General features: G+C 41.0%; 1 protein-coding gene across 1 annotated transcript; it reads left to right on the top strand.

Annotated features, from left to right (window-relative positions):
- Positions 1 to 267: 267 nt before the first annotated feature.
- Positions 268 to 14,030, top strand: T265_15531 (hypothetical protein; the record flags this gene model as incomplete). Its single annotated transcript, XM_009178521.1, has 5 exons — positions 268 to 439; positions 3,939 to 4,275; positions 8,186 to 8,352; positions 10,684 to 10,759; positions 13,775 to 14,030. Coding segments are annotated over 5 exons (1,008 nt in total), but the record flags the coding sequence as incomplete, so codon positions are not given.
- Positions 14,031 to 15,562: the final 1,532 nt, after the last annotated feature.

Here is a 15,562-nt window from a genome sequence, read left to right as displayed (position 1 = left end):
CTTATGGATAAATAATCGGCATATCGAAACTACGTCGCCCATATCTGTATAGCTCCAAGCAGTAATCCGATCTGTGCATTCAAATGGCTCTCGATACTACAGTCAGATCAGTAGTGTCCGCTTTCTTTGTAGTTTTAGAGACTTCCGAGTTTGGCCTTCTTCCCCTCCGTTTTTTCCCCGTTTATGTCAGCTGTGCAAAATTTTTACCAGGGATGCCATATCTCGAACTCTGGTAAACTAATATTTACGTACATTACCTTTTCAGAACTAAGGAGGTGGAGATGCACTGCCTTCACATTGTTGTTTGTTGTATTCCTGCTTCTACTCGGATTTAGAATAATAGACGAACCGGTATTCGAATGGAAACCCCTGAAAATGACCGACAACACTGAGCAGAGACATTCACCAATCATATTCGTTGGTGGTGTATCCAGGTCTGGTAAGTGGCCGTTTAAATTACGGACACAATCACCTTGGCCCTCCATTAATTTAACACAGTGAGGTACCGAAACATCAGCTAAATGGGGAGCTTTCATTGTGTATGGTGGTGACTGACCTGAAGAGCATCATATACTCGCTAGACTTAAACCTTAAGTTAATTATTTGGAACAAATTTTCGATGGGTTTTTTGATGCGCTTTTTCTTTAGTTGAGCAGTGAATATTAACCATGCAATGACCATTCACTCCAATTCCATGGGCACCAAAAACTAAAGGTGCCTTGCTTCACCTAACTAAACTTTAAAACGATCCACAAGACAATATAAGTTAACACGCAACGGTAAGAATCAAAGTAATGCTGACCGGTAGAACCCGAAAAAAATAGCAAGTTATTGCGCGTCGTTTATTGGAAATGCATATATTCTTCGTGGCGGGGAATTTTATAGGGTCTTCGGGTTTACAGTAGTAAGGACCACTGCTTCACACTCCATAAACTGGTTAAAGTGATGGAATTTCAAATTACCATTGACTTATGCTCTACTCTGCAACTACTCAGAAAGCTATTCTGTATGATCGTCTGCCATACATTTGTTTTGTTGTGCAGGATGGTTCGAATGCTTCCATTTAGTCTTTAGATCCAACGGTGGCGCCACGTGACTAACTATACGAATAAAATGTCAAATTTCACTTCTTGCTGGTCTTTCCGAGCCTCTAAATACGACTTGGTCACTGAATAACTGAAAGACTTTCGTTCATGTGTGCAGAATGGTCCAATAGTTTAAAAGGACTCAGCAAAAATTGGATTGATGTGCTAAAGGTAGCAGTGAGGATTGTTAAGCAAAAGCAATCATTTCTCAATGACTCTTCCTAAAAGCGATTCATGCCAGTCCCAAATACCGCGGTTTGTTCTTGTCACAAAAACTATCCAGATATGGTTTTTTTCTTTCAGTTTCCGAACACCAAGATAGCCGTTATATTCACAAGCAGACTGCTGAAGGGACTATCAATATCCTGTCCAGTCCTACAGCATTTTGCCTTTGATGCTTTTGAGTTATTGTCACTTAACACCCTCGGTTAGTGGGGAGTACCTGAGAAACAAAGTAATAACTGATGTGCACGTCAACGTACGTGCGCGACTGGGTTTCTGTTGGCGATCATTCAAACTGCAGCCTTGTGCGTTTGGTTTCGGTAGTTACCGGAAAACTTCTGGTGAATCTGAACAGGAAATACTTTAAATAAACCCTGTTGAAGTGTAATTAGAGAGCTGGAGAGTCATTTGGGGTCATATCGTTCCAAGTGAACAGTGCGGTTATAATTAGTTACTAAAACGAACTGAAAGATGTGACTGGAATAAAACATTTGCCAATGTGAGAAGGACGCCTGACACTGATATTGTCACCTCAGTGTCAGCTCAAAAGGTTGGACAGGCGGAGCGACTACAAGAAGACGAAAATCTATTCAAAGATTCCTCTGAGTCATTCTTGAGAGCTGAAATTTCTTTTCAGATGTGGTTATTGAACAATGTATGAGTGAATTCAGAAGACAGATTTTGTTTGACCTGTGGGTGTTTTCTGTATTAGGGATAAGTGTATTTGACTAAATAACTTTATACTGTTGTCGGCCAGTACATGTTTAGCAGTACGATAACGGTATCTTAAAGAGTCCTCATTACTGACCAGGTGTTTGAAAGACGGGGATCAACAAGCATAAATAATTGGTACAAAAATAAGGTCGCGCCTAAGTGACACGGAATGGTCCGGGTATCCGCTGAATTTGCCAGTTTGACAGCGAGATCCCAAAATTTTGTTCCAACTGCTTTTGATAACACAGCAATGGGCCGATTTGCCCTATTGAGATTCACTCGACTATAACTCGCCAACATCCCGAGAACAATGGTGGCGGTCATGAGGATTCTGAATATGACTTGCGACACATCATCAGGGGTAAAGATACAGTATGTGATTAGACTGTGACCCTCATAATGGGTCTACCCCAATCCGACATGAGGGGTACTCTTGTGGCCAACTTGCTTTGTAGGGCGAAATATTCCACCTTATATGAGCACGCAAAAGAATATAAAAGTGCACTCTTTGTGTGAAGTCTGCATTTTGAAGCTGAAATCGACAATGATTTTGTAGTTGACCATGATTATAACGTTGACGTTCGTTGTAAATGGTAGGAAGTGCGACGCTTGACTGTCTACGAGAATGTCGCTGCTGCACGATAGGTTAAGGTGGATCAGTGCTTACCAAACGATAGGTTAAGGTGGATCAGTTACTTACCAACGTTTGCTACATTTGATTCAGCAGCTCTTGGGGATATAGACTTGATTTCGAATGTTTCAAGACAATCACAACAAAGTGCTTCAGATATGTCTAAGTAGGGCAGAAAAGTCCCACATTCAGTTCGTTACGATTTGTGTCGCAGTTTTCCTACCTCAGTTGTACAACGGTTGAGGTCTGTCACTGTGTTCATGATTGTGTATCAAACACTGCTTGATGAAAAACTGTCCGTATATTGGTGCGCAACCAGTGAACCGTGCCAAAATACAAAGCAAATTTGTTGAATAACTCGCTATACACCGAACTCTCCCCAAGAATATGACTACGTGTTTTGCATGTTAACCCAAGATATAGATTTTGCTTATTTCGATTGTTAAACTTCGCTTCAATCCAGTGTTAAACAATGTCCACGTCAAAGTGTGCTGGTTTATCCGAAAATTAAATTCACTTTACATGAATAACTATGAAAGGAATGTATCCAACTGTTGTTACGAGAAGTTGTACGCGTTTTGGAAGTAACTAGCACCGTACAACTATGCGAGAAACTCTGGCGCGCAGGAGGTCAATGTCATTGAAGGGAAGTTTATTAATTCAAACAATGTGACAATATAAATCCAAACACAGAATTAGGCTACCGAGCAAATGCACCAGTAAATCCAATGAACACGGACCTCGTTGTTTGCTGGTGGGGTTCGTGGTCATAAGCAACATCACAAAAGCTACATCTCCGACATTACAAAGTAGCCTGTCCAAGACTCAAGTTGACGTTCTCCGAAATTTTGAGCAATTAGTATAACTTTATCATACGTGTTCAGCTAGGAATACGAATTTAGGGTTAAGATAGAGACAGGTAATCGGCAAAAGAATGTGCTAGATAACCAGAGTCGCTGGGATAATACTTCATCAATGAATAGTGTGCTTGATTGGAAGCTGATGCCACATCAAACTACACACAGTAAATTCCAAGTCCATTCGGAACCGAACTGAGAAAAATAAGGGATTTCTAGGGTGCCTTGAAAACTACTACGAATATCGTGACCTTGGAATGAGAGCCAGAGGAATAAGATCTAACTCGGAGTAAATCCTGTCCACTGACATTCGCTCATCTACAATTGTTAAAGACACGAGAGGACCCTTATAACATTTTGTTCCCATCATGCGTCTAATGAGGAGGCATCGATTCTCTAAGTCTGTGTACTTCCGATTTTACCTCGAAGGAACAACATTGATGCGCGTCCTATTAGATGTGCATCCATGGATCCGTTGTGGACCGGAAGGCATGGTTATAAAGCCCGTACTGGATTTTCGGCACAGCATGCCTCGGTTTCATATGAACTGGTCGCGACAAGCTGGGATCTATCCAACTCTACTTGATTCAGCGATTTCCAAATACATTCGATATATTGTTGAGGAAATGGGACCACCGGCGAATATCTTGTGTTACAAGCGACCGGAGGTGCTTCTCTACACTGAGTACCTGGCAACATTATTCCCCGACTCCAAATTCATAATCATGTTGAGAGATGGACGAGCAGTTGCAGTTTCTAATAAAAGGTTAGTTTTGATCGCACATGAGATGGCAAATGTGTCCTTCCGGTCAACTGGACCAACCTTTGCGCGCTTAAAGTTGACTTGCAGAGTAATTTGGAAAGTGCTTTAAATTTTCATTTGCCGAAAATAAAGATGGATCATTTGGTCATGAGCTTGCAATAGAGTGATAGGTTGTGTTTTTCCTTGGCTGTACCAGTTTGAAAAAGTAGTAGAATAGTTTGAAAGGGTGAAAATCTATCTTGAAAGAACCCACTATCTTTAAAAACTACGCAGTTGAAGAGCAATGAAACAAACTTATCTAAATGTCACGTTTAAAGAAGGTTCGGAGTTGATTGTGAACCTCACCGCACTTGACAGCACTTGGTTAAATTTCCCTGAGGCTCCGTAAACATAAAGGATTTGATAAATTTCAAGCCAGTGTGTCATGGACTTGAAAATGACTGTTACAAAAGCACAAAGAATGGAACTCATCGTGCTAGTTGCAGAATTGGTAATGCGTGCTATTGGCGGACAAAGCGGTCCAACTGAAAGCCTTTGTACCTCTTCTTACTGCACACCTGAGGGGTCCACCGTAACCCTGGGTACAAGCAGAATTTATGAGATTTTGCACAAGTTTTGTCGTAAACGTCACAGTATGTTCAAATATACCACACAGACCCTTATAAGTGATTCTAATTTGGGCAACTAAAGTTGCAATTCCTCAAACAAAACGTATAACTTTGACTAGGTTCTCTATTTTGCACAATAACCACCGTATAAAAGCACTTATCAACTCTGATTGGGTTGATAATTGCTCATGTATGTGACAGGACTACTGTCCCATTGAGTCTCCAAGACCACCTCAGATTCAGTATATACTGACTTCTCTCATTGGTTTACTGGGCGGAATCATTGGTGGTTGCTTACAGCCCTGCTACATATTTTGAGAGAGTGCAAAATGACAATTACTTTAAAATAAATACTCGTCAATATGCTATACAGCATTTGCCAGGTACATGCACATAATATTCTTCTGAGATTACTTCTTGGCACTGAAATTATCGAAGTCACCGGAGCCATTGTTTCAAGCTTGACATTAGGCTTCAGGATATACGATAAGCAGAAAAAATATGGGGTATTTTGTGGCGGTCGAGTCACCAAGTTGATCATCCCACAGAAAACAGAAGCACTAAAGCTAGGGAACATATGTTCGAACCAAATACGTCATAATGAAGGACACTTGCAAGTTTGCAGATACTTAATGCAATAAATAGAGTGGTTGGCACATTCCCCTTGTTATTCTTTTTACCTGTGCAACATTTTATGCTAGGCTCTAGCGGCCATATTGATGAGTTGAATAAACAAAAGGAACTGGCGGCAAAATTTGTTGGACAATAGATGAAGCAGTTCCGATTCATCGTATTGCATCGAGTTTGGGTAACCGAAGATGTGCACTAGGACCACCAAAGTTCCACACTACTGAACACATTGCGGCGTGAAGAAGAACCCGCGCCTTTCCTCCTTCTGTGCCACCTTCATTCACGTGTTTTTTTCTAGATGTGTTTCCCTGCAGAAGGAAGAACCCCTTGCTTTTAAGGACGAGTGATACTTTGAACAATGTCGACTATTAATTGGAAATTTAGTGTTATTTACCTCGCGCTTGATCTCAAACTAGTGTTGGGTCGCTGAAAGTAACTAATTGCAGCAGGTTTCATGCAGAATGAACAAACTAGCGTAAATCTACCATATAGTTTCCATGCAAACAAAGCACGGCCATGCCTACGTCAGGCAAAAATGAACGGGTTACATAAAAGCATCAACAATGACATTTCACAGTATCGACTTTATGCTCTCCACAATTGAGCGTAGCTTCCTTTTTGCGTACGTGCGACTAATCGGCTGGAGTACATTACGTCTAAAGTATCATTTATATCTGTCAATTTAAGTCATTTTGCAAGTGGTCAATACAGGATAATAAACTGAGAATTAGCAAACAATTGAAGAATTACAGTCACCTCAAAAGAATGCTTGGAATATCTGTCATAAGTGATTACAATTTAAAAGAGTAAATTATCAAATAGGTTCTGACTAGTTAATAAGTCAAATATGGTTAGATTCCATGGAGATTTTTTTCAACAGTACAAGCAACTTCTTGATAGAAATCATTTCAACTGTGACGTGGCTTTAGGTTCTTACGGAAATTATATGAAATCCATACGTATTCCTTGAGGTGGCAAGTTATCTTCATAGTGGGCGACTGCAGGCGATAGGCCTACAGAAGTCTGTGCTTGATATGACGGAGATGATTGGGAAAAAGGCTTCAGGGGATTAGAATAAGGCTACTTTCCGGCTAAAGGTGTATACGCTCGCTTTTTTTATACGTTGCAAATACCTATATTCCTAACGTCAGCAAATGCCTAGAAAAGACGTCCAGTGTTCACAAAAAGCTGTGTAATAAAGGAAAGAGACCAGTATTTTGTAGGGTCTGTGCCGGTTTATGTGGTGTCCTCATGTTTCTCCAAAGTAAATCACTTTTTTAAATAGCTTATTTAAGACTTCCGACGAAGCCCCACTCTATGTGTACGACCTACATAAGCCAACGAATGTATGTGTATCCTAAGGCCAGCTTCTCCACAAAGGCTTCATTAACTATACCTTTTCATTGCCCTCAGAACTTGCCCCATGCAAATTGTAGTTATTTTTTTTGAAAACGCCAAAATTCAGAGAAATTTTCTTCAAGATTTTGTGGGGTTTGGCAGACACAAAAGTGACAACACTGTGGAAAACTTTTACAAAATGATATGTAGCTATGTGTATGTATGTATGTATACGTATGCATATTTGCAGACACAATGATGAAATCCTCGACGAGTGATGATCCTGTTCATTTGTTCTGGACACGAACTTGAGTAGCTAAATTTATGGAGACTACATATAAACAGTAATACTAAAAGCACTACAACCATTCATAAATGTAAATTTCCCATTTCTCTATTATATACCGGGTTCTGCTAAAAACAAATAGTGTTCTGACCAAATACGACAGTGAAACGTGTTCTCATCTGTTTTTGTTGCCAATGTAGGTGATCATAACGTTCCGATCAAATTTAATTTTCATGAGTGGAAGATTTACTGATGATATTTCTTAAATGGAGACAAGTCTTTGTCAAGCCAACCAACCGATAAAAGGAAAAAGTCCACAGTTTGCAGATGAAGGATATGGATACTATTGTTTTTTGTTTGTTATCTGTTGCAGAAGGAAACTATCTGTTTTTCGTTAACCTGAGAACCTATAAGAAGACCTACTACTGAGGCGAATACAGAATCGGGTTAGACGTACTTTTCGGGGCACAGGTTGAGATAAATTGCTCCTCCTGGTTGCGCAATTTCGAAACTCTGATTACCTCTAGTTTCAGTTAAGAAGACACTGTGGACCGACTAATGTTACCTAAACTAACAATAGCTACGTACACCTGAATGGAATTGCGTAGTTAAGTCTCTCTGTTTAAAGTCACCTTGTGATTAAATCTTGCTTGATAGTGAGGTTCTTCTGTCTGCTTAATCAGTGTGTCGGACTGGGTCAGGCATTCTCCACAAAAGAATCACCAAATAACTGATGCAGCAGACTACCGCACTGACCGCTGCATAATATAAGCGTAACTAAGGAAACCCTCAAAGCAACCCGAGAAGGAGGCGCGGCGACAACCGGGCAATCAGACTGCGGTGGCAAGTTACGGACGTGAGACCATAAACTCAATTTAAGATCATCCTTCTTTAACTCCACATTTTAGTAGAACGGTTGATGACTGTATCGCGCAGACTACTGAGAACTCATCATCTAAGATCGAAATTAAAGAAGATACTATACATTGGACAACATTGACCTTCTACTACACTGTATTGTCCACTTTTACTGGTTCATTCGACTTTTTAGGTTTAAGCGAAACACAACGGAAAAAATGCACAATGTTTTGAACAGATGGATGTTGGAAAACATCAATCTTACTAGAGCATGTCAAAATGTGGGCCCCAAACGATGCCTTATTGTTCGCTACGAATTACTTATACTCAATCCGGAACGTGAACTAAAATTGGTGACAAGTAAGTGCACTGGTGTGATGGATCGTCTCATTTGTGGGGCAGGATGTTCATTGGCTGAAGCAAACAAGAGAAACTTCAATTGCTCATCCCATCTCCTGCTGTGATTATCACATGCAAATCGTTTCACCCTTTGATTCAATAGAAAGGACACGTTAGATAGCTTTTCTGCTATGAGAATTAGCATTTTCTATGAAGTATTTGGCGTCCAAACATAGGAAATGCTGATTGCCTCAAATAATACGCTTAATGAAGTTCACGAAGCAACTCATTTGCAATTTGTCGTGGTTAAGGTGTAGAAGATTTCAGGTTTTCCTTAACTAGTTCATATACGAACATAAAACAGGAGACCTAGTGTTTTGTTTTAACTGCATCCGTAAATCTGGAGATTTCTGTCCCAAAAATAAAGCGGTGAACGATTTATTAAACTGGTACAATGCCTTTGTCACCTCAATATTCACATAGCATTATTTGACGATCGTGGTTTTATCCTGAGGCATTTATTCCGGTCAATTACTACCGAATAGATAAACATGGGTTTCGGTCTTACTGAGGATTTGTCGTGGGTTTTTAAACTGACCACGCTTTGTGCAGCCAGGATGATACCAATACTGTTCTGCTTCCCGCTGGTTGTGTGAAAATTTCCTTTTTTACCTGAATGTAGAGATTTTCTGTTAAGTCGTTGTGCCTGGCCATCGTAGCACACTAGGACCTGTCGGGGCTTCGAACACTGAAAAATTTTTCCCTACTGGAGAATCCGGACTCGTCTACCAAGCTGGTAATATTCAGCCAAGAAACCACTTTGGGCTTTAGGCTTCGGAATCCCGGATTCACCGGTCAACGTCAAACGGACTGGGACGGTAGAGCTGTTGGTTAACCCATTGGTTTTCACAGTCAGGCAGTCTGGCAACTGATAACGAATCATATTCTCATTCTGGCTAGTAGTCTATCTTTACAAATGCCTTGTTGGACCCTTGAAGTTGTCCCGGATTCTGGGTCGTTCGTGTCTCATACTAAAGCCATTTCCGTCACGACGCTCACATGCAAGTACACAGTGCCAGGCAACAGGGTTAATAAAGCTGTTTGATCAGTAAAACTACAAACGCCCAAAAGAAGTGAGGGAAAACGGTGCTTGTCGGATTTCTTGGGCTTGTTCCCCCAAAAACCCTCTATTGATTTTGGCATTGTTCCATTCCACGTCTCCTTGATAGGAACTATCAAAAATTATGTCTACCCATTCTCCGAAGAGATTAACTGCTAACCGAGGATTACCGATGTAATAATATTGTATCTATTGAATATTTTCCACCAGGCATGACTGCTAGATTATCAGACTGGTATCATTGGTTTATTCGGGAACCATCATAACCTGTGTTGCCTTAGACAGTTGGCGAAAGTGTGTGCACCACCATTACTTTGTGCATTTCGACAAAGACAAGACGCAGCGAATGTAAATGAAGTGCTGCAATTGATAAGAAAATCCATAGAAGAGACTGCATGTAACCTGTACCACCCAAAATTCAATTCACTCATTATAAGGTGTATTTTTCTAACCTCAGGTTTTCGAGGTTTCTGTTTCAATGATCCTCCAGAATAGCGAAAATCACCAAATAATCCATCTGTCGAACGCTCTTCTGAGCGCTGCATTATTTCTAGAGGGAATAATACTTTAAGATTTATAACTAAGCTTGATCCTTTACGAAACAAGATGTGGTGCGAGGCTCTAGAGTTTAAGCCGCTGACTAATGTGGGGGCATCCATTCTAGAGTGGGTTAGTGTAAAATACGTGCGCGTTTTCGATCAGTAAAGCCGAGCTTGCTGCAAATGCGATGCATCGGGACTGCAAGTGTTCATTCCTGTTGAATAGGTGTTGGACAAAACTGACTCATAGGTTTAGTATAGAACATTTTCTGTCGGCTTTATTTGTGGTAATCAACCATAATTCACTTCCAACTTGACTATATAAGTCCCGAAGTTCACTCTTTCTCGCTACTCACATCTGTCCACTTTGACGAAAAGCGCGTGTGCTTCTCGTAAACTTTACGGAGGGCTTACGTCTAGAGTTCTCGTTGACATACAGACCTTAACAAGAGCTGAAAAGTGATAAGCTGTCGATAGAATCGGTCTCCTGAGGTAAATTCTGTCCTACATTGGAGTCACTCTCGGGCAGATCGAGCGGGTTCGAGAGAGCACGAACATAATTTGTGAGCGAATCTGACAGGACTTAACGTAATACACTTGGCCAAAATCTGGTTCTTCATAAATTTATGGAGATTGTATCGTGCGCAGCTGACAGGTGAGTACAACAGAACCCATTATGTGAATACATTTCAGGATTTCTAGATATTCCATGGGATCCCGTGATGCTTCACCATGAGGAGCTCCTCAGAAATCGGCCGTCGATAAATCCGTGAGTGAACCATTAGAATTTTATGCTAAATACTTTCTCCCACCGTTAATCGCAACTCTGTGTTTGATTTTGCAAATGTCGTTGTCGAAAACGCTAACCCTGTTGAAAACGCTACCAGCAGATCGAATAGCACTAACTTAGTACCTGAAAGATAGGTGGCACTGCACCGCACCAACGTGTATGCTATCCACACCACACACCGTGAGTGAACTGCAGAGAGATCAGCCGACTACTTGGAAGCTGTCAGGTTCTAATCCCCATAAAGTTTCAAAAAGAATAAACCAGCTTCACATTCCTTCGCTGGCGGGGTGGAATAAGAATACGCTGGTGCAATATCTTCCAAAAGCCTGGAGTTCAACAACCCATCTCAGATTAATTTTGTCGCCCAGATACTCAGTCTGGTTTGCACCATGCGGTAGTTACTGCCGAATTATTGGGACAGTGAGCATAAATATGCTGATAGGTGATTGTTGCCAGTTGACATCTTTCCATGTCAAAAGCGCTCGCATCAACAGAGGAGGAACGGGGAGCTGCTGGTACGCACAGTGTTAACCTCCCACTATGAGCAGCAAGGTCACGTCCTTTTTCATCTTATCCAGTTCATTTGCATAACGACCCGGTTGTAAGCGTTGGCCTGGCATGCATGACAAACGTATGTATACACCATGGAAACTTTCGCCGGCGCCTGTGTTCACAAAGGACAACTACTGAGAAGCAGAATCAAATCAAATGTGGACAGCGACAGCCAGCCCATATTTAGTCACAGTGGGATATAAGCAACGCTAAACACAGTCCGTACCTCACTTCTTTTTTTGACGAATCGCTCCAACTAAGTACATAGGGCAAAGGCCATCGCAGGATTCACTTAGGTTGTTGTCCGGGAAATCGGAGTATATTTACGTTATGATACATAATATGATTACAGTATAGGATGCTATATATCTATGAAGTTATATACGATATATATGCGACACAATGCTATATGTATTACAAATTACATTATATTTGCTATCTTTACTCCTGAAGACCACTTTTGAAAACTGATCGCCTATTTCCCCACGTGTGGATCAACCTAGCTTCTTTATTCTAATAAGTATTTCTTTTCGCTTGAACAAACAATGTAGCACTCTTTTCCACTCGCTTATGTCACCTCTAGCGCTCGTCCCTATTCAGCATGGTGTTTCGGTTGGACCTGAAATCGGTAATTCTCGACATTGACGTGGGAAACTGCGGAGCACGCTTTTAACGTGGCCATGTCATCGTTTTCAGTTTACCTACTTATGCGATCTACCACATACGCTTGATAAGAAGGCGCGAGACACGAGCCGAATCCGGGGTAGCATGCGAAAGTGCCCTATATTCCATCTTCAGTGCCCACTGGCGAAGGGTGTTTCAGATATCTCGATTACTAGATGAACCAACCCAAAGCCGAACAGAGATCATTGAGGATACAAAGCAGATGCTGGTGTAACTACACCGGGCATCATCAATGTAGCAATGGAAAGGACGTCTCATTGGCTGCATCGTTCTGCACGGACGTGAGAATAGTCGGAATATACGTTAATCTCTCTTGCGACTCACAAACTTCTATGACGTTGGTCAGGATGCCAAATTATTAAACAGTATAGCATCACATGCTTCTAATCCTGACCAGAAACGAACAGTCCTAATGCAATAATGTTGATATGTCCTTTGAGACACACCTCCTTGGGTGCAACTAGTTGGCTGTCGTGAATACAGACTCAGATTGCATTGCTATTTTCCGTCACGCTCCATCAATTTTATTGATGCCATGTTAGTGTCGACAACTGAATATAGCCGCGATAAATTAGTTCTCGTAGTCAGCGTGCGCACGTTTATGTTCTAACTACCAATCGAAATTTGCAAACTAATTTCCCATGTCTCGTATGGTCGAACAACACTCTTGTGTATATTACGCGGAATAGTGGACAAGCATAATTGAAAAGCGACTAATTTTTGTCCAAATAATCTATCTTCCGAAATCTATTCAATTCCTTGGTCTCTGATCCAGTACACTACGTGGTTTACATTCCTGTAAAGGCAAACTAGGGATTGGAATTGTTAGATTATCTACTTTGAGTGTGGAACGAGTATGGCTTAACTTGCTTATTTTCATCACACTCGATCCCATCCACTTTGGCAGCCATGAAGCTGAATTGCGCTAGAATTAATTGCTGGGCGCATTAATACAGTTGGAAAAAGCCAATCGGACTCCGTTATTCGTCGACCTGGTGCGGATCACAACTTTCATCGAAATAACAACTGGTAATAAACCGTCGTTTATCCGAAGTCTTTATACGGAGATCTGTCTAGCAGTTTTAGAACCTGGCTAAATTGAACCATTCAGGACCACCTCAATCTCGCACTGGTAAAACTGGTAAAACTGTTTTACCCTCCGATGGAGATTAAATTCTATAGCAAAACTTTAGGCACTTTCGAGAACATGGTGGAGACCATGACGCTTTGATTGGGTCTCCGGAGACCAAAAAACGAACGACATTGTCTTTCAAATCAGCTTTGAGGACTAAAGTGGGTTGTGGATGAGTTGCAAAACATTAAATAACACTTCAGTCATGTCAGGCTCCAAAATGTGCTTCAAGAGGACTCAAACGTCGATAGATTGTTAAGAAGGAGTAATCGTGCATCTAAGTCAAAGTGAAAATCTATCCGGGATTCCCAGTATAACACGGATGTAATTCAATTGCTTAGGAACATCAGAAAGGATTCACCTGGGTTTCGGATGAGTCTACCGTCATAAGTGAATTGGTATGCAGATGAATGTATAAGTCAAATGGGTGTAACTCTTTTTTTCATTAACCTTATTCTTTAGCTGTTATCATTGAATTCACTTAGCTTATTTCATTTATTGTCCATAGCCACATACACCACTGCGAGCAATAATAGAATATTTCATTGCCATAAACCTGTCATAGGTGTTGTTGAATAACAATGTACTAAATCTTCCAACATTTTGTTTTTCAACTCAAATGACAGGTACGAACCAAGTACGTCCCAGGTGAAGGAAAAGATCAACAACGAAGCACTAGCTAGATGGTTCACAGACACAGACAATGACACCAAAATTTTCGTAAAGGAAGCACCACAGAAGTGTTTTTTACTAAAGGCTTTTGGCTACTTGAATATTGGGGTGCCACCGGATTACTCGAAGCTTCCAAGAGACCTACCGGATGTTTCACGCTTTAAACCGCCAAAAGAATCCAAAGTTTCCAAGCGCTTAGACAAGCGACCTTGATCTCAAGGTTTTGTTGTGTGAATAGCAGATATGTTGTTCCAGACCTGACTTTTCTCATACCGAACTATGATATCGTATTTTTGGCACTGAAAAGCTCATTGTTTGAGAATGAATTCGGCCTAATAAGCTGCTGAATGATATAAACAACCACTGGACAGCTTGTAAATGGTCAAGATGCTTTACCTGATAAGTCTTGTGCGGCTAGTTTTTTTTTAGTTCCGACCACAGTTCCACTTCAAATCATGTTATTCCTTTGATACAACGCACTCCTTATGAGCATAATTTCATTCGGCTACCTTCGTGTTTCATAGATGAGTAGACCAATAAATATGTAAAACCGCATGAGTTCTCATTATCTGGGATGAGAATACCGCTTTATCTACCTGATACCGATAGTTTCTCCTTGACTCGGGGTTTGTTTTGTGAGTCTTTCTGTTAGAATTTCCGTACACAAACCCGTATCTTGACTGTGCAGCAGAACTGCCCACAACAATCTACTTTTCGATGATTTCGCTAACTCTGAATGCGATTCCAGTTTTAGTGACCTGTGCCTCAATATACCATCAGGCAATTCATTTTGTACGCTTAATGTGACTGTTCTGCTGTCTATCTTCACTGGCGTAGTTTTCACTGCACAAACAGCTACTTCCATCATTTTGTTTCAAACTGTCTTAACTAAATTATTCGTTCCCGATTTTGTATCCGAAAAGCACTGGAGCGAAGTGCAGCGATTTTTTTTCTAGGACTGACTTCTATTCGTTATCCAGCTCCAAAAGCAGTCTAGAACTGTTCATCACAAAGGATCTTATTTCATATAAAGTAGCTTATACGGATCCTGCCAGTGCTAACTTGCTGATTTGTTCCTTAGGCTGGTTGGTTAAAAAATCGACGGAGGCGACCTGCGAACGCCAATGGACAGCAAATCTGGGACGAAAATTAAGAATTAATGTGTACTGTTGTAAAGATGACCTTGTTTGACCTTTCGATACTTCCCTGATTGTCGCAATATTTGAGGACAGCAAGTGACAATCGCTACCTTTAAACTAATTACACGTTTTGCTCCAGTAAACCACTGCACACTGAGAACATCCCAAGTTCTGTCTTACAGCCTGCTGTACAGGAAAAATCTGCGGGAGTAATAATGCTGTCGGTGACTTCCCCTCTGAGATTTAGAGTTTCACCCTTATATGGATACTATAAACCAAGACTATCCAAACTAATAATCGTGTTGCTAGATCTGAACGGTGACAACTCGCCACCAAGACCCTGGTCTGGGGGCGCACATTGAGCTCAGCAAATTTAGTCATACTCCACTTTCTGATGGCTGCACTAAATAATACTGTTTTAACCTGCTAAAGGCACCAGCGATACTCGTGATAAATGTGAGGGTTGCGAAAAAGATTTGTCACCTGCGGTTGATCCTCTTGACTACTACATCACAACGGAACTCACATGCACAGCTGAGCGCTTTTGTAGATACATACATGGAAACAGGGAATGGAGTGCAAACGTTATTAGATTAACAGAGT

This window comes from Opisthorchis viverrini (genome assembly GCF_000715545.1).
Source record: "Opisthorchis viverrini unplaced genomic scaffold opera_v5_574, whole genome shotgun sequence".
In the NCBI taxonomy this organism is placed as follows: domain Eukaryota; kingdom Metazoa; phylum Platyhelminthes; class Trematoda; order Opisthorchiida; family Opisthorchiidae; genus Opisthorchis; species Opisthorchis viverrini.
This window is presented reverse-complemented; position numbering and strand designations above follow the sequence as displayed.